Below are 17,896 nucleotides of genomic sequence, written 5' to 3' on the forward strand. Positions count from 1 at the left end.
TGGACAGTGAAACCAATTTTATTCTATTAGTAGCTACTGTAAAGGGTTTGATGATTGTCTAAGCTAAAAATTCGGCTCCGAAATTTCGACCTTTTTTTGGAAAAATATATTGAGACGGGCACGTGTAATCGTCGATAGCTTATTTTTTTCGGAAAGTCGTTTGCGTTTATCTCGTTTTCCAACACCACTATTGAAACACCTTATTTCTATGTTCTTTTTTTTCCTTGAAAAAAAAAACGGCTTTAATTGCTTGACTTTTAACCTTGTGCTTTCGACTGTTCATTGCAATTTATGTGAATTTTCAGTTATAACATATAACCTCTTCAATTGCTAATTTCTGTAACTCCAATGATTCGCATCCTTGTCATCAATCCAAACTCTACGGTCCAAATGACCGAGAGTGTGAAATCGGTCTTAGATGACTGTACTCCTCCAAACGTGCAGCTGGAGTACCTTACCTGTCCACCAGAGGGCCCAAAAGCAATCGAATGCGTGAGTGACGGCGTACGATCCGCTGCAGTTTTAATGAAGTATTTCGAAGATCATCCTCCTCAGGTTGATGCATTCCTTGTTTCCTGCTACTCGGATCACCCTCTGGTGACTACACTTCGTGAAACATATCGAAAGCCTTGCACCGGTATCATGCAAGCCTCTATACTTACTGCATTGTCTTTGGGACGCAAGGTATCAGTAGTGACTACCACGAAACGCTACGAGCCTTTGCTCACCGATGGTATTCATGCGATGGGCATTTCTGATTCTGTGTTTGCTGGGATTGCATCCACTGGCTTGGCACCTTTGGAGCTAGATTCTAAGCCTAGGGCAGAAGTCGATGCCTTGCTCGCAAGAACTGCACTTCGAGCTGTTAACGAAATGGGTGCTGATGTTATATGCCTTGGTTGTGCTGGCATGACTCATATGGCCCATGTTTTGGAAAAAGCCGTTGGCCCCAATATTCCAATTATTGACGGTACAAAGGCCGGGGTTGAACTGTTAGCTTCTTTGGTTCGTATGAATTTGTTCACTTCAAAGCAGGGTGTGTATCAAGCTGTAGGTTCCGACTAATATGCTGATTACTTTCTATTTTGTTAGACGACACACAATGCATGATCAATGTTTTTTTTTTTATCAATAATTTATCAAAAATCTTATTTTATGTACAAATGTAAATATCTATTCTAATAAAATGAAACCATTTTTATAGTTGATTAAATAGTTCTGTAATGATATCCGTATATTGGCTCATCTTGTATGGATAAAAAGTCAGTCGGAAGTAAACAACAGGTTTGAGATTCATAGTCATCGTCAACAAAATAATATCCACTTAACAAAATTATTAGGTTATGGCTGCAGAGCTCTTAAACATACTAAAATGTATCTTCTCCATCTATAGGTATAACAATTTTATCACAAACCAAAACAGAAATTCAAAAAAAAGGGGATAGTATAACCAAGTTAACGAAACAATGAAACATGATTACTCATTATACAGTGTAAAAGATTAATTATCGACCATCATAAAACTAACGAAACAAAGAAAACGTCAAGTACAATTGCGTACCAAAAAAAAATACATAATAAACAAGGTATTTTTTAGCCGGCTTATGAGGATAATTCTTATACATCCGGCTCAAGTCGGCCAATTGTCATTATAAAAAAATCACATAGTTCAGATCTCTCATCACTTCGGAATACCCATTTCGTTCATCATATTTGTCCAAAAATTAGATCCAGAATGAGAAGCCTGGAAAGAACTCAAAGGATCAAATTCTTCATTTGTGGTCAATGATGAAACCTGATCATCCTGCATAGAAGACAAATCAATAGGAACAATGGGCTTTTGTTCTTCTTCGAACATCATATCAGCATTCCACGTTGGAACAAGTGGTGACTTATCATTCCGTGTATCGTCTTTTGGGACATGCCACGATAGTGAATCAAATAGAAGTGGATTTTCTTGTTCATAAATGGGTAAATTTTCTGATTGAGCCGTATTTAAATCATCCGAAGACAGCCCAAGTCCGTCCAACTGCGCAGCTTTCTCCGCCCTCATACTAGAATCATCGGGAGATTTACTATTTGGTCTTGAAGAAGGAACATTGAAATGCAAAAATGGGACATCCTCCGTTAAATCTTCAGGCGTAAGACCTTGACTGGAAAGCTGAAATCGGTTGAAAACTTTGGATTTCAATTGTATCAAAAAATCATAATCCTTATTACTGAACATAAAACCGCCTTTCAAATGCTCAAATATACGGCATATGTATTGCAAATCATTATAAGCTGTTAATGCATAATCGGTATTAGGAAAACACAAAGCGTATGCAGCTTGAATGATTCCGGCATTCAAAGAATGAAACCGAAATACCCACCACCTCAAAGGCTCTACTGGTACAAGACACATCAACGAATAAAGATTGTGAATTAATTCATGGGAAACCGAAGTACAAAGATTAAAAGATGACTTGTAATGTTCACGTTCTTCTTTGCGAGTAGCAGCCCTGACAAACCAGGGACGGTGAAGGTATAGAAGAGCTTGTTGAATTAAAAATTTAGCCGAATATTGTTCAATGATGACCATAGGTGGTAAGTTGGGGGTGTCCCGGGAAATTCGCATATAATCTGGAAGTTCATTTTCTAAAACTTTGAACTGTTCGGTAAGAGCTTCAACTTCAGAATAGCTAGGGGGAGTGAATCGGAAGGCACGATCTAAGACACTGGCAATAACTTTTGAAAGTTTCGCTTTAAAAATGGTAAAGCTCGCTTCGGTACGCTCATAAGAGGGGTCTGGAATACAGTTGCTTTGAGAGCTGATTTGTATGTCACAAACATTGGAGGGTTCATGGACATTGGTCTGGTCATTGCTGATGGCAAAAGGTCTACCGAGACTCATAGAAAGCATGCGATCAAAAAATAAGAGCTCAGACCAAATAAGCCTTCGCATATGTAACTGAAAAGCACTCAGTTCGAATACTTCACCATCCCTATGTAAACCCATGGCAACCGCCAAACGAATAGCGAGACCAATACAATTCCAGGCAAAGTTTGTGCGTTCAAGACGATCGCAAAAATACGAATATTGAGCCATAAGCATAACGGCGACAACCGAATCCAAAGATGGCGTAAACCCGGAAACTGATATGTCAAAACAAAGCTGGGCACGAAGGAAAAATTCATGCGCGAGGGAATATCGATTGCGAACCAATACGGGGGATGTGAATAATGTTCCCAAGCAAAACACCATATAAGTTAAAGACAAAAATTGCGGCTGAGGATTTGTACGATCGGGGGCCGCAGAATATAAATTAAGACAAGCTTCTTCAAATGAAGGACGGTGGATAATATGACTGCTCCATCCGACATTATCAAAGTACAAGCCCATCAAGCGCACGGCGAACTGAGGAACAGGAAGCATGTCACATAAAGTGGAGGGATTGAGTATATTTGGTATTCTATGGCTCCAGTGCAAGGCCGAGTTATAGGATGACGCGGGATACAAAAAAGGTCTCTGCATGAAGGTGTCCTCCTCCTCGGAATTAGGGTCCTGCTGAGGTATGCAAGAGCGACTTGAAGAGGCACCATAATAATTGAAGTAGCCATGAGAGCCCACCTTTAGCTTACCTAACATCTGGGCCACATCCTCCAACGTAGGATGATCAGGATCGTGGATTGGTTGACTTCTATTTTCATCCTTGGTATCTTCAGCGGGCTTTTCGCCAAACTTCTCGTAGATATCATCAATTATTTTTTGATCATCAGAGGAAACGATTAAGGATTCATGATTTGGAGAAACAGATTTAACACAATTCTGCAAAGTATCAATCCTTGATAAAAGAAGTTTAATTAATTTGTCACTAAATGTTATTGTTAGTGAAAAATGCAGGCAAGCATATTGCATGCAGTTAGCTTACCTAACGGAAACAAGGATTCCATTGGGACATAGATTAGGGATCCCTCTCTTTTTACAGTTCTCACAGGGCCAAACGCGATCACACTATTTACAAGAAATTACTGTTAGAAGGCAAAATCAAAAAAAATAGTCAACAAGCATCAATTCTGATGTTTCGTTGTGCCAATCAATTACCTTTAGTTTTAATCGATGGCATTCTCTACAAGAAGTGATCTTTCGATGCCTTTTCGTTCCTTTTGTCCCCGGTTTTTTGCCAGACGCGGACATTTAAGCTGACGGGGTCGATGGAGAAAGTTTGCTGGAAGTGAGAGGTACCCCAGTGAAGCAGAAAACCAACCAGTCATCGAGGCATAGGAAATGCACGGTCAAACATCTACATCTTATACACATCTTTAAAATATACTAGAAAGATCATTTTCATTATAGTTCATCTGTGCTAGTGAAGCAAAAACCAACACTTTGTTTTAACATGCAACAGCGATGCTTCTGACACATTGCGACAAAAGCATCTGAGATTCGGTCATTAACTTTTCATTGAAATCCTAAAAAACGGATTTCTTGTGTTTAGGCGACTCGTTCGACATACTCGACATGAAAATATGAGATTCAAATGTTCATTTCGACATATCGGTATTGTGAGATATTGCTACCCAGCAGACAAGAATCTCAATTGCGAACCGAATTGCTGGAGTTAATGTATAAAGTTCATTTGCAAAAAATAATTGACAGAAGCGTCAGTTTTCTATTAGTATTAGAGATATCTCGAGTCACTTTCCAGCAATATTCAGACATCCATTTTTGGATGGATGGCAGTTTTTTATAATATTATAATTATATAGCTGCAGGTTTCATCTATATTATGCTAGTACTAGTACTAGTAGAAGAGACAAGCAAGCAACATACATTAAGTAACTGATTAATTCATAGAAAACCCTGTGCAATCGACTATGTGAGGAAAATGTATTTTGTTCCTGTGACACTACAATACACAATCAAGCTAAAAGTGGGTTCTAAAGTATGTAAACAGACTACCTAAATTGATGCAATTCAGCACCTACTGAACTTCATTACAGCAACTATACCGTTTTTATTTCAATAAGTATATGACTAGCAAAAAAAGTGATTTCTCAGCCTTTCTTAGGACCATCTTGTCTCGTTCCCTTACTTTGTTATTCTTTCTTGTTAATTCATATTAAATGGTATAATGATATTTACTGCAAGATACCGCGATACCGCTACAAGGATATATACACCCAGAATCCGAATTTCATAAGATTAGTGATGCAAAAGGGAACGAGGCCCATAATCCGATATCATGGGGAACGTACAAGTTCCATCACCGGTTCTTAGGCCTCCCAACTTATGCAATAAATAGTGGCTTTCTCGCATCTTTTTAAACCTGTCTTCCTCCATAACTCTACGTTGCAAGGTAAAGAAACTCGAGATAGCCTTTTTCTCTTTGATTCATCGCCAGTCTTCTTTGTGAACTAAACCCATTACCACTCGCATTAGCATTAGGAAATTGGAATTCAGAAATGTCTATCCCTACTCGTAAAATTGGAAACGATACTGTGCCTGCAATCGGCTTTGGTTGCATGGGTTTGCACGCCATGTATGGGCCTTCTTCCGAAGAAGCCAACCAAGCTGTCTTGACTCATGCCGCTGACTTGGGTTGCACCTTTTGGGACAGCTCTGACATGTACGGATTTGGTGCCAATGAGGAGTGCATTGGTCGTTGGTTCAAGCAAACTGGACGCCGTAAGGAGATTTTCTTGGCTACCAAGTTTGGCTATGAGAAGAATCCCGAGACTGGCGAGCTCTCTTTGAACAACGAGCCTGATTACATTGAAAAGGCACTTGATCTTTCTTTGAAGCGTTTGGGTATTGATTGCATTGATCTTTACTACGTCCATCGCTTCAGCGGTGAGACTCCTATTGAAAAGATCATGGGCGCCCTTAAGAAGTGCGTTGAAGCTGGAAAGATTCGTTACATTGGTCTTTCTGAATGCAGTGCTAACACCATTCGTCGTGCAGCCGCTGTTTATCCGGTCAGTGCCGTTCAAGTTGAGTATTCTCCCTTCTCTTTGGAGATTGAGCGCCCTGAAATTGGTGTCATGAAGGCTTGCCGCGAAAACAATATCACCATTGTTTGCTATGCCCCTCTTGGCCGTGGTTTCTTGACTGGTGCATACAAATCCCCTGATGATTTCCCTGAGGGCGATTTCCGCAGAAAGGCCCCTCGTTATCAAAAGGAAAACTTCTACAAGAACTTGGAGCTTGTTACAAAGATTGAAAAAATTGCCACTGCCAACAATATCACACCTGGCCAGCTTAGTTTGGCTTGGTTGTTAGCCCAAGGTGACGATATTCTTCCCATTCCTGGTACCAAACGTGTTAAATACTTGGAGGAGAACTTTGGCGCTCTCAAGGTTAAATTATCCGATGCCACTGTTAAGGAAATTCGTGAAGCTTGTGACAACGCTGAGGTAATTGGTGCTAGATATCCTCCTGGTGCTGGATCCAAGATTTTCATGGATACCCCTCCTATGCCCAAGTAGATTTAGTCTTTCTCGTATATGGTTTTAAAATTGTGCATGTTTATAGTTACCTTCATTTATGCTGGAAGAAATGAAATGAATTTTTGTTAGTTGTGCATTGTCATACATCGAGGAAGTGTACAGATTTCCAATTTTCAATGATTGTAGCAGAATGCCGAAATTAACATACTAAAGTATCCGTAACAACTGATAGTTTATAAACTTAAAAGTCATGAGTTAAATGCATTACGAAACTAGCCCACGGTACTAATGCCATGAAATTATGAACAATCGCCGGCAAGTATTCTAGTACTCTTGGCTGCTAAAAAGCCGGATTTAAGTGCACTACACAAAACAGTTAATCAAGTTTTGAAAATTTGATCGTTATTAATAGCATAGTACATTGAGAAACTCTTTGACAATTAAATTGGATGTTTACATGTGGGTTTACAAGCTTAATATGCTCTTGGGTTACGCATACACCATACCTACCAAGACTACAACGAAGCAAATCTACTCACTACTAAAGACTATCAACACATTTTCACACTGTTTACTGCCAGAAAATATATATTTTGATTGAGGAGGTCTAATTTTCGACAGCAGCAGCACCACGCAAGAGACCAGTTCTGCGAGCGGCAATGAGACCAACCTTTTGACCAGGAGCGGATTGGCGAGGAACAGTGGTAGAGTGACCAACGTGTTGATGGTTACCACCACCGTGAGGATGATCGACGGGGTTCATAGCAACACCACGAGTACGAGGCCAGCAGTTGCGCTTAACACGGTATTTGTGGAAAGCACGACCAGCCTTGAGCAAAGGCTTGTCAATACGTCCACCACCAGCGACAATACCGACAACACCACGAGCAGAAGAGGGGACAACCTTTTTGGCGCCAGAGGGCAACTTAACACGGGTCTTGCCAGTGTCAACATCATGTCCGACAATGATAACGTAGTTACCAGAAGAACGACCTAATGCACCACGGTCACCAGCCTTCTCCTCAACGTTGGAGATGATAGTACCCTCAGGCATCTCACCAACAGGCAAGACATTACCAACGGTCAAAGCAGCGTTCTTACCGCAGTAGACGAATTGGCCAGTGTACATACCCTCGGTAGCGACGAAGGTCTCAACATCGGTTCTGTAGTGATAAGGGTTACGGAAAGCAACCTTGGCCAAAGGAGCACCGCGACCAGGGTCGTGAATGATCTTTTGAACAACACCACGAATGTATCCGTGACGTTCAGCAAAGTCCAAGGTACGGAGCTGAGCGGCACCCTTACGGAGGCGGGTATGAGCCTGGAAAATTCCTCCACTCTTTCTTTGTGCTCTAATAACACGACCCATTTCTGGTGTTTTGGTTGTTGGAGAATACGGTATTGAGGTTGCAAATTCAAGTGGTGAATTGTTGTAAAATGTGACTGTTTTCGGTCATCCAAAATTTTTTGACTTAAGTATTATGCATTTCGTTAATGGAAAGCCTAACGAGAAAAAAAATTGGTGCGAAATCATGTGAATAACGAGATGCATGTAATTTACCGTACCTCCCTAAATTCTTAGGAGTGCTATACTGTTGAGAGCAGTAGAAATGGAACAGATTGGATAAATGAGATAAATTGTAATAACGTGAATATTTATTTATTTACATAATGAATGCAGTTGGGAAATTAAAGAAAGTGATGCTTTAACGCAGACACTTCTTTTGCATCATGATACACGGATTGTGGTATAAATAACTGAAAGAAAAAAAGAGACATTCTACTGTTTACAAATAAAATCAACAGCATACCACAGTTGCTCCAACCAGAGCTTTTTAAAAAAAAAAACCAAATTAATAGCTTAAGATCTTTTTTTCAGTTTGCCAAATGAAATTATAAATCTGTACATTTAGAAAGAAGAACATTTTTTATGTTTTAGGTAACTGACGAGAATAGGCAATCTGGCAATAGTTCAAGAAATCAAATCAAATACATCGAAGAAGTAAGTGGAGATGTAGCAAGCGCAAAGTCATACTTCAAAGAAGTTTATAAGCATCGTAAAGTTATTTTCTTTTCACATTTCATAAAGACAAATATTTTGAAAACCCGGCGAGGAAATTCGAAATAATAATAGATAAAGGTCATAACAAAGAAAACGTCTGTGCAAAAAAATAATAAGGACAGAAATTTGAAAAGAATTCCATATGCATCGGTAATTCAACACTTAAAAACGCCCGACTGTCATCTAGGAGAGAACATTAGGCTAAAATAGGAGCCATAAATCTACATGCAACATCACATTAAAATCAATTGCTTTATTGTAAAGGGGGGTAATGAAAACAAATGTTCTTTTTCAGATGGGCCCACCAAGGGATCTAGGAAGCCCGGCTGCTGAGAACATATGTTGCTGGACATCATCGGAATTAGGCTGCTGAGAAGAAGGGGGCATTTGAGGGTGTTGATTTGGAGGGAGACCCTGCAATGATGGATGCATTTGAGTAGGGCTAACGGAAACCACAGATTCAAGCATGTTATCACCAGGAGGGGGTTGTACCGGCCGGTAAGCCATATGTTGAGAGTGGAGAGCATTGTGAGCAGTTTGAAAGTCTGTTAGGACAGAACGAATCTTTACACTACACTGACAACCCTGATGGGCAAGTAATTGGCTTTTCAGCCGAAAAGCCTCCTGTTGCAACTGAGACAGCAATAACTGAAGACGCTTGGATTGCTCAAAGGCAGCATTGGCAGTTTGCTCTAATTCTTTAATCCACTCTTTCTTTTTCTGGCGAAATTTAGAAGCGGCAATGCGATTGCGCTCCAGAATTCGGCGACGCTTTTCATCATCAACTTCTTTTTTTTTGGCAGTCATCTTAAATAATCAATGTATAGAAAAGGGGGAATCAGATGATCACAAACAAAAATATAACAAAGGAAACAAAGGGGGAGATGGGAAATTGAAATGAAAAAAAAAGTAAGAACGAAAAAAGAAATACCCTAAAGGATATATTTTAATTTAAAGGAAACTCCTACTTGGTGAATACAACACGCAGTAAAGAATTAGCACGACACACGCGCGAAATCAGGAGGAAGCAAATTAGACGGAGATAGCCAGTTTCTAAAGGAATACAGAAGAATGACAAGACGTCAAGAAACGTCAATTCTATAGAAGCGCTAGTCTTCTAAGATTAAAAACACACACGTGGGGGAATTAATTCGTAAGTAAACCGACCCCTAAAATTTTTTGTAATCTCACGACACACGTCAAATGTACAGCGCACACGTTGACCCAAAATTAACTAACAAAGGAGATCCCAAACGACTTCAATAAATACGTTGATATGTTATACTCTCTGAAAAGTTATACAAACACTTGATTTGCAAGGATGTCTCACCAAACTACCAAATTAACTGTTTAATGACCCAGAAAAAGCGAATCCACTGTGAAAACCGAATAAATTAAGAAAATTTAGTATTTAAAAATCAAATTTTAACAACTCTGTAGAATGAAAGGATTTTACCCTTTTACAATGGTATAAGCTACAATGGACCATAGACGGAAGTGGTCAAAGAGATGATTATATAGGATGATCAATGCTCGATGCATGATGTCATCGACAAGGAGGCTGTAATTATATCGATAAACAGAATAACGAGAGTTAGTGAAATTTAATACATGGCCGATTTTGATGTAAATAAAGGTTAGTGGACTTGCGAAGAAAGACAGACACAATTGAGAAAATAAAAAGAAAAATATTTTAAAAAAAAGAAACAATACTAAAGAAAATTGACTTGCAAATGAATTGTGAGAGACGTGGATACAAAAGACGAAAAAGCATCGGTGAATTTAAAAGAACCAAAAATGAGGCGAACAATTTTAATTTGGTTGATGGAAATGAATCATTTGATTAAAAGTGAAAATTTTTAAATTATTTTAGAAATGTAAATATTTTATCCTTGTGCGAACGTAAAATTGGTAAAATAAATTTTAAAGATTTTAAATAATTAAAAAACTCTAGCAAAAATATAGTCAATTCCAAAGTAACTGCATTTTAATTCGTTTTATTATTAAAACAGGAGGTTCAGGTACTGCACTTAATATAAATATATTAATTGAATTGTGTTTTTTTGGAATTTGTATAATTAATTATTTTCCAATACCACTAACCTAAAAATTTCGCATCTTCACTTTATACTGTACTTCATTATTTTTATTATCATCTCACATGTATTCTTCACTATTTAATAAACAATAAAAGAATATGAGAAATTGCAATGAGTGAATAAAGAAAAGACAATTAATATCGGATTCTTCATTCGTTAACAAGGAAGAAAGACTTAATCTATAGCACCGAAATATTAAACCGTTTCCATTAGCTTGATGTAGAAGTCGATCTAATGTTTCGCAAACCGAAAATACACAGACATGAATATGTACAAGCATTAACCAAGCATACAGAAAATCGAAAATCATCTAATACATGAATAATGAGAGCTTTATTACTTCGTCTCGCTTTCATATTCTAAAATACTTAATTATTTGCTTCTAACAAATAACGCTTTTTACCGTACTCTAGGAATTACTTGCAACAGATTTCTTCCTTGCATATTTTTAATCATTTGATTTATCTCTTCGACTTGATGATTTTATCACATTATTTCTGTATATCATACAGTTGTTTCCTGTTGTATATCAAGATGGCATCTTGATGAGTTTGAGTGATGATAATTTATCTATGTGTTTGTCGCTTAAATTATCTACTCCACATGGCTATAAAATCCCTTTAATTTTGTTCATAATCCATATCCCAACATGAAGGATCCAAATACTATTCCTCCATGGAGATGTACTGATTTTAATGCTTGGTGCATAGCCGTTGATAAATCTACAAACGTTAAGAACAAAGAAGAATTACTCAGTACCTTGACTTATTTCATCAACTATGAAATAGAGATGGGACAGACTTATCCAATCGACATTAAAATGACTCGCAATGAAGCGGAAGACTTTTTTTTTAAATTTTGTACTGTAATCTGTGTTCCTGTTGAGAGTGAGACATCACCTGCTCCAGATTTGGCTACGGCTTCAATTGACTGGAAAACGAGCTTACTCGGTGCCTTCTACATTAAGCCTAACTATCCCGGTCGATGCTCTCATATTTGTAATGGTGGATTTTTGGTTTCACCTAGTCACCGGAGCAAAGGCATTGGGCGTAATTTGGCCAATGCCTATTTGTACTTTGCTCCTCGAATTGGTTTCAAATCAAGCGTGTTTAATCTCGTTTTCGCTACCAACATAAAGAGCATTCGACTATGGGAAAGACTAAATTTCACACGAGCCGGTATTATCAAAGATGCTGGTAGACTTAAGGGTCATGAGGGATACGTCGACGCTTACATATACCAATACCATTTCCCTTCACTTGAAGATGCCTTAAAATAAACTTCCTTTACTTTTTCACAAATTTGCAATTCTCTCCTTTCAATTTTGGATGCCACACTTTCGATAGCAGTTTGTTTTAAGAGGCAAAGGTTCAATATTTGCTGCCTGCGAAGCTTCTTACTGTACAACAAAATGTTCAATAAATGATATGATATTAAAAAACCTTATAAACTCAGAAATAATTTAACAAGTCCCGTATATTAAGTTGTTTGGTATATATTTCGTTTGACTTAGTAAGTTTACCATGCGTCAAAATTTCCAAATCCTGTGCGTGCTTTTTTCTTTTTGGGATTTACAGTAGAAGTGAATGTCTTTTCTTCAAGTGATACTTCCTTTTTTAGATATTTTCCAACAGACGCATTTAGAGAATGATCCGTAGAAGACGCCGATAAATCCCTCCCAGTCCAAGAAGTGCGGTCTAAATTATTTTCCTCTTCTTCTTCTTGTCTTTTTCGTTTCTCCTTCTCCCGCTCATCTTTTTTCCACTCTTCGAATGGGTCTACAAATATTATGATGTCTTCAAGCTTGATTGGTAACTTGGGGTGATCATTACTGTTGGTAGGGACTTTTTCAAGAGCATCCAAAACATTTAAACCACCGACAACTCGACCAAATATTGTATGTTTATTGTCCAAATGTTTCGCTGGTCCATACAATATAAAGCTATAAATCAGGTTAGCACTTGCATTTCTTTGAAGCTTTTAAAAAATAGAGAAGAAAACACTTACAATTGACTTCCATTGGTATTTTTTCCACGATTGGCCATAGATATAATTCCACGATCGTCATGCTTTAAAGGGTTACAAAACTCGTCCTTAAACGGCTTGCCCCAAATACTTTGACCACCTCTTCCAGTTCCACTAGGATCACCTCCTTGAATCATAAATCTAGCAATATTGCGATGAAAAATTGTATTACGATAATAGCCCTGCTTGGCAAGCTGGACAAAATTGTAAACAGCATGGGGTGCATAGTCTGTATGCAACTCAATATTAATTTCTCCGTGATTAGTAACAATACGCGCGTATCCTTTGTGCTTGATCCGCGTATGGTTAAGCATATAATCTTCTTCAGCAATAATTGCTCTTTCATTCTTCGTTACAGGAGTAAATGATGTGGAGGTTAAGGAAGCTGCAGCATAACCAGTTGTATGGGATGCGCGATGAATTGGCATATCAGAAGCTATAGATTTAGATGAATCGAGAGAATGCGATAACTCAGGTGATGAAGTTGACTCCGTTGACTTGGCGCGAGATGCTTGTAAAGCAATTTTGGCCTTGGTTATTTTTTCATCTCTTGCGGTTTCCTTTTGTTTTTGAATGGCCGAAAAATCTCGGTTCTCAACGTTATGAGGATCCTGGATGGTAATTATGTCGTCTCTGGTAAATTGCTCTTCGTTCACGAGATCCCTCCAATGTTTTGGTTTTATGTTCAAACGTTCAATAGTATCCCAAGAAAAACAATTCCCTGTAGAACGGATAGCCACGATGTGTGAAAAGCGCGTAAAGCTTTTCATCGTAACTGGATCACAATACTCTTCAGCACTGTTTTTTGCAAACTTGAGCTTTATTAAATCTGACATTGATGCCTTTTGTCCATTAATAGGATTAGTACCATGTTTTCGAAGCCAAGGAACAATAAATCTAACACATGTTAGCGCTCATCACCACTTTTTTATGAAGAATGAAAGATTTCCAAAAGCAACTAGATTAGTTGGTAAACAAATATCATTTAATACCAAAAAATTTGCTTCGAAACTCACATCTAATAGTGATTTACATACCTAAAATCGAAAATAATGGCTTGCTTGGTTTCATCCACAAGACAACAAGGATGGTTAAAGGGCTGCAAGGAAAGAGAGCAATAATTAAAAGGAAGTTGTTTGTAACTTGTGGTACTGTTCTTTTGGGCTATGCCACTCATACCACCATGCCACCCATGCACACCCGAATGCTCAGTTTGTGTAATGTACAGTTTGTCTGTATTTTTGCCCATTCCTGTTAATAAATATCATAAATACGTTTGTACGGTTATAAAAAATAAAAATAAAAGTTCTTAATTTTATGATATTTTAAGGCGATAAAGTAATTAATTTCTAGTAATATATATGCGAACTACAAGTATACGTTGTCGAATAGCGTTGGTGTAGTAAGGGTAAGGTCACTAAGCGCACGTTGGGTGTTATAGCTAAACTCATCTACGCTTCTACCAAAACAAACCAATTTAATAGAAATATTGATTTTCTGATGGGGTTCTCAGCAGAACAAGCAAAAAAGGATGGGAAGGATCAAAGCCCTGTTAGTGAAAGCTCTAGTGTGGGAGGAACATCTCCAGCTACAGCTTCTTCTGTCGTTTCTCCCAATGAGCCAAAACTTTCAGGGAAGGAGGCAAAAGCGTTGAAAAAGGCCAGAAAACAAGCAAGTAGAAGAGCAAAAGCCGAAGCAGCTGCCGCGAATAATCCACCCGGTGTTTCAGAAGAAAAAAAGGTAGCTATCCCTAATAAAAATAGTAACCAACAAAAGAAGGCATCGAAACAAAACCCGCAGAATAGTCCAGAAACTGATGCTAATTTGCAAGAAAAAAAGATTTTTGAGGAAAAGCAAGTTTCTATCTTTTCGCACCTCGATTGGAGACGTCGTAGAACCACTGAAAATATTCCGAAAGATATCCATCCTGCTGTTATTCGTTTGGGTTTAAAACTTGCAAATTATAAGATTTTTGGATCGAATCAGCGCTGTATTGATTTGTTGAAAACTTTTAAAATCGTCATCCAAGATTATCAAACACCCTACGGTACGACGTTGAGCAGGCATCTGACCACGCATATAAATTCTCAAATTGCTTATTTAGTATCAACTCGTCCGTTGAGTATCAGTATGGGGAACGCCATTCGCTTTTTAAAACTCGAAATTTCTGTTTTAGACATTGACCTTACCGACGACGAGGGAAAAGAATTGCTTCTGGAAAAAATTGACAGTTATATTCGCGATCGTATTATCATTGCAGGACAAGTCATCGTACAAGCAGCAACCGAAAAAATACAAGACGGAGATGTCATTTTAACGTACTTGCACTCTTCGACAGTAAACGATGTTCTCATTCATGCTAAGAATGTTGGTAAAAAATTCCGGGTTGTCGTGGTAGACTCTCGTCCAGAATTTGAAGGCCGGGTTTGTTTGAAGCTGTTGACCGAGCATGGGATTGAATGTACCTATGTCATGATTTCAGCGCTTTCCTATATCATGCAAGAAGTGACCAAAATTTTCCTTGGAGGCCATGCTATGCTTTCGAATGGTGCTCTATATTCTCGTGCCGGTACCTCTTTAATTTCCCTTTTGGGACACGAGTCTAATGTTCCAGTAATAGCGTGTTGCGAGTCTTATAAATTTACTGAGCGCATTCAATTGGATTCGTTGGTATACAATGAACTTGCACCTGGCGATCAACTTGTAAACATGGGTGTGGATGACTTTGAAGAAAAACCTGGTGTACTCGCAAATTGGAAAAGTGTTAAGAACTTAAAATTACTCAGTCTAAAATACGATGTTACTCCACCTCGTCTAATTACTGTATGTGTTTGTGAAATGGGGCTTTTACCTTCAACCTCGGTACCGGCTATCATAAACGAGTTCAAACAGGTTTATGCTTAATTTCTCTAATTTCCTTTTGTTTTTTTGTTTCGTCCACCTCAGAGGTAATTTATGAGCATATCCATGTTTGCTTCCTTGAAGTACCTTTCATTTTCCCTTTGTTATTTCTCATTCCTTTCTCAATGCTTGGAAGATTTGGTTTGTGTGAAAATAAAAAATTCATTATATTTAAATTTACAAAAGTTCATTGTTTACTCTTTTCTTAAAGGAACCTAAACTGTTCTAATTTTTCCATGTAGATTATATATTGGCATTTAAATTGTCTCAACATGATTTTTGACATATTGGTATATCCAAGGGGAGCTATTGGCATGGTTAAGAGTAATGATGTTCTTTTGTTGTATTAATGGTTAATATTTGTAGATGAAATGAAATGAGCAGGGATCGTACAATGTCATTTCATCACTTCATTTCCGGCTATAGTATGCTGATGCTTCGGATATATCGGAGAAAACTTGCAATCTCTTTTTTTTTAAGACACAAAATAGAAAGCTGTTACTCGATATTCAATTTTTTTTTTTTTAAATTATAGAACTGATGTTCGAAGCTGAAATAAAATTTTGCATCACAAGCTTTACGCTTGATGTCAGCTTATGATCTAAAACCTGTAATAATTTAAGAGCGATTCTAGTAATAAACACCAGAATTAAATATTATTTTTTTAAGAAAAGGGAAATTTTGTTCCTCATCGAAGAAAATTCATCTTCAGTATGTTTTGACCTTAGGTTTTTTTCCTACAGTGATATTACTGTATTGCAAACAAATAATAATATATATCTTTATAATATACACTAATAATTTTGCCATATCCTCCTTGGATTCCCCCGAAAAGTAACAAAAACAATGTGATGCGAAATCATCATCTCAACCACTTATCGATTTTAGAAATTCGGTTTACTGTAAAAGAGTCCTATTCTAGCCTCAGGAAACCAAGTGAATTCAAGTACTTTACCTATGGGCAATGAATAGGTTCACCGTTAGGAGCAAGTTTATAAAGTTCTCATTCCAGCTATTTAGAAATTACAGCGTTTGTCTAAATTCATCGAAATCTCTCATTCGTGTTGAAGGAGTTGATGCAGTCAAGTTTCTTCAGGGCTTAACGACCAACAAAATAACTTTAGATAATCCTGTATACACGGGCTTCTTAAATACACAGGTAAGGAGCTTGCGGTGTTGGGTTTAATGATGCGCGATGTATTCTAACTTACTAGGGGCGAGTATTATTTGATTCCTTTATATATCCAAAAGTCTCCAATAATGGCACGGAAAATGAACGATCTGATGAATTGTACGTTGAAATTGACAAGGTTGCAGAATCCGATTTTTTAAAACACCTGAAGAAATACAACCTGCGATCCCGGTGTAGTATAGCAAAGATACCATCTGAAGAATTATCTATCAAAGTAATTTGGGACGTAAAGGAAGAAAGTAGGTTAAAAGATACTGTCGCTTACGCAAAAGATCCTCGCTTTTCCAAACAGCGTTTGCTACGAATGATAGTTCCTACTTCTACATGCACTTCTTCTTCCTCCGGCTCGCTAGATGATTACAAAGTCTTTAGATACCGAAATGGAATACCAGAAGGGCCTCAAGAGATTATTCCTAGTATTTCATTTCCTCTGGAAAGCAACATGGATTGGATGAAGGGGATCGATTTCCACAAGGGCTGCTATTTGGGTCAAGAGCTCACTGTCCGCACCTACTATACTGGGGTAACAAGAAAAAGGATTTTCCCATTTATTATTCCGAACTACGAAGACAATCCATCTCAAGTTATTGAACCTTCGGCGCCGCTTTCAATTGTCGCAAAGCAAGGAGAGCCGGTCTCTCGTCGATCGCCTGGTAAAATTATTGCAATTTTAGGAAAAGTCGGGCTTGCTTTGGTCCGTCTACAATATCTCAAAAGCGACTTGGCATGTAATGGAATACCTATTCAGCTGAACACCAGTATCTGGTTAGATGAGTTATCGTCTACGCCAAGTGAAAATTCATAAATTGAAAAAGTTTGCAGATTTCTCTTCTTTTATTTATTCTTTCTATCAATTATTCATTTTTATTCTACATCTAACTCAAAGCTAATTTGCGCATTCTCCCACTCAGTGTAAATAGTAAGAACACATGTCAATTGTATGTTTATGTTGTGGTACTAGTACTATTAATCGCAATTCAATTAAGTAAGAAATTTCGTCTAGCCTAAACCCTTTTTTTTTTACTTGTAACGGAATTCAATGGTGGCAATCGTACCTTGGCAGCACATCCGTCTACAATAAAAATTTGATCGTTTTTTTCTTAATCTAAGGAATTGTATATTTGAAGGAATTTTGTATTACAGCAAAATTCGCTGCGGTTCGTTATAGGGGAAATGCCGCAACCAAAG

General features: G+C 37.9%; 9 protein-coding genes and 9 long non-coding RNA genes across 18 annotated transcripts; 9 read left to right on the forward strand and 9 right to left on the reverse strand.

The window, feature by feature from the left end:
- The first annotated feature begins 180 nt into the window (after window positions 1-180).
- Window positions 181-1,203, forward strand: SPOM_SPAC1F7.10 (hydantoin racemase family protein). The gene has a single exon (NM_001019925.3). It carries the CDS (start codon window positions 349-351, stop codon window positions 1,063-1,065), a length of 717 nt encoding a protein of 238 aa, NP_594496.1. The 5' UTR covers window positions 181-348; the 3' UTR covers window positions 1,066-1,203.
- Window positions 1,103-4,196, reverse strand: SPOM_SPAC1F7.11C (transcription factor). The gene is made up of 3 exons (NM_001019926.3): window positions 4,085-4,196; window positions 3,912-3,994; window positions 1,103-3,854 (listed from the first exon to the last, which is right to left on the reverse strand). Exons 1-3 carry the CDS (start codon window positions 4,175-4,177, stop codon window positions 1,682-1,684), a joined length of 2,349 nt encoding a protein of 782 aa, NP_594497.1. The 5' UTR covers window positions 4,178-4,196; the 3' UTR covers window positions 1,103-1,681.
- On the forward strand, window positions 2,885-3,105 carry SPOM_SPNCRNA.3898. Its single transcript, NR_193259.1, has one exon. It is a non-coding gene; the product is annotated as a non-coding RNA (long non-coding RNA).
- Window positions 3,919-4,620, forward strand: SPOM_SPNCRNA.3899. The gene has a single exon (NR_193260.1). It is a non-coding gene; the product is annotated as a non-coding RNA (long non-coding RNA).
- On the reverse strand, window positions 4,408-4,727 carry SPOM_SPNCRNA.3900. The gene has a single exon (NR_193261.1). It is a non-coding gene; the product is annotated as a non-coding RNA (long non-coding RNA).
- Window positions 4,728-4,862: 135 nt separating this feature from the next.
- SPOM_SPNCRNA.3901 lies at window positions 4,863-6,697 on the reverse strand. Its single transcript, NR_193262.1, has one exon. It is a non-coding gene; the product is annotated as a non-coding RNA (long non-coding RNA).
- Window positions 5,312-6,611, forward strand: yak3 (aldose reductase ARK13 family YakC, implicated in cellular detoxification from family members). Its single transcript, NM_001019927.3, has one exon. It carries the CDS (start codon window positions 5,446-5,448, stop codon window positions 6,466-6,468), a length of 1,023 nt encoding a protein of 340 aa, NP_594498.1. The 5' UTR covers window positions 5,312-5,445; the 3' UTR covers window positions 6,469-6,611.
- Window positions 6,698-6,871: 174 nt separating the features above from the next.
- On the forward strand, window positions 6,872-8,217 carry SPOM_SPNCRNA.3902. The gene has a single exon (NR_193263.1). It is a non-coding gene; the product is annotated as a non-coding RNA (long non-coding RNA).
- On the reverse strand, window positions 6,975-7,817 carry rpl801 (60S ribosomal protein uL2). The gene has a single exon (NM_001356158.2). The coding sequence runs from the start codon at window positions 7,796-7,798 to the stop codon at window positions 7,037-7,039; it is 762 nt and encodes a 253-aa protein (NP_001342801.1). The 5' UTR covers window positions 7,799-7,817; the 3' UTR covers window positions 6,975-7,036.
- A 304-nt stretch (window positions 8,218-8,521) lies between the features above and the next one.
- pcr1 (DNA-binding transcription factor Pcr1) lies at window positions 8,522-9,980 on the reverse strand. Its single transcript, NM_001019929.3, has one exon. The coding sequence runs from the start codon at window positions 9,296-9,298 to the stop codon at window positions 8,783-8,785; it is 516 nt and encodes a 171-aa protein (NP_594500.1). The 5' UTR covers window positions 9,299-9,980; the 3' UTR covers window positions 8,522-8,782.
- On the forward strand, window positions 9,745-10,303 carry SPOM_SPNCRNA.3903. Its single transcript, NR_193264.1, has one exon. It is a non-coding gene; the product is annotated as a non-coding RNA (long non-coding RNA).
- A 928-nt stretch (window positions 10,304-11,231) lies between these two features.
- On the forward strand, window positions 11,232-12,075 carry aca1 (L-azetidine-2-carboxylic acid acetyltransferase Aca1). Its single transcript, NM_001019930.3, has one exon. The coding sequence runs from the start codon at window positions 11,240-11,242 to the stop codon at window positions 11,867-11,869; it is 630 nt and encodes a 209-aa protein (NP_594501.1). The 5' UTR covers window positions 11,232-11,239; the 3' UTR covers window positions 11,870-12,075.
- On the reverse strand, window positions 11,345-13,985 carry cyp8 (cyclophilin family peptidyl-prolyl cis-trans isomerase Cyp8). The gene is made up of 3 exons (NM_001019931.4): window positions 13,653-13,985; window positions 12,598-13,512; window positions 11,345-12,532 (listed from the first exon to the last, which is right to left on the reverse strand). Exons 1-3 carry the CDS (start codon window positions 13,862-13,864, stop codon window positions 12,109-12,111), a joined length of 1,551 nt encoding a protein of 516 aa, NP_594502.2. The 5' UTR covers window positions 13,865-13,985; the 3' UTR covers window positions 11,345-12,108.
- A 94-nt stretch (window positions 13,986-14,079) lies between these two features.
- On the forward strand, window positions 14,080-16,163 carry tif224 (translation initiation factor eIF2B delta subunit tif224). The gene has a single exon (NM_001019932.3). The coding sequence runs from the start codon at window positions 14,116-14,118 to the stop codon at window positions 15,517-15,519; it is 1,404 nt and encodes a 467-aa protein (NP_594503.1). The 5' UTR covers window positions 14,080-14,115; the 3' UTR covers window positions 15,520-16,163.
- On the reverse strand, window positions 14,096-15,334 carry SPOM_SPNCRNA.3904. The gene has a single exon (NR_193265.1). It is a non-coding gene; the product is annotated as a non-coding RNA (long non-coding RNA).
- Window positions 15,751-16,175, reverse strand: prl13. Its single transcript, NR_150169.1, has one exon. It is a non-coding gene; the product is annotated as a non-coding RNA, poly(A)-bearing (long non-coding RNA).
- Window positions 16,176-16,385: 210 nt separating this feature from the next.
- On the forward strand, window positions 16,386-17,587 carry iba57 (iron-sulfur cluster biogenesis IBA57-like protein). The gene is made up of 2 exons (NM_001019933.3): window positions 16,386-16,675; window positions 16,731-17,587. Exons 1-2 carry the CDS (start codon window positions 16,481-16,483, stop codon window positions 17,511-17,513), a joined length of 978 nt encoding a protein of 325 aa, NP_594504.1. The 5' UTR covers window positions 16,386-16,480; the 3' UTR covers window positions 17,514-17,587.
- Window positions 17,393-17,878, reverse strand: SPOM_SPNCRNA.3905. Its single transcript, NR_193266.1, has one exon. It is a non-coding gene; the product is annotated as a non-coding RNA (long non-coding RNA).
- Between the last annotated feature and the right edge of the window lie 18 nt (window positions 17,879-17,896).

The sequence above is a fragment of the Schizosaccharomyces pombe genome, assembly GCF_000002945.2.
Source record: "Schizosaccharomyces pombe strain 972h- genome assembly, chromosome: I".
Classification (NCBI taxonomy): domain Eukaryota; kingdom Fungi; phylum Ascomycota; class Schizosaccharomycetes; order Schizosaccharomycetales; family Schizosaccharomycetaceae; genus Schizosaccharomyces; species Schizosaccharomyces pombe.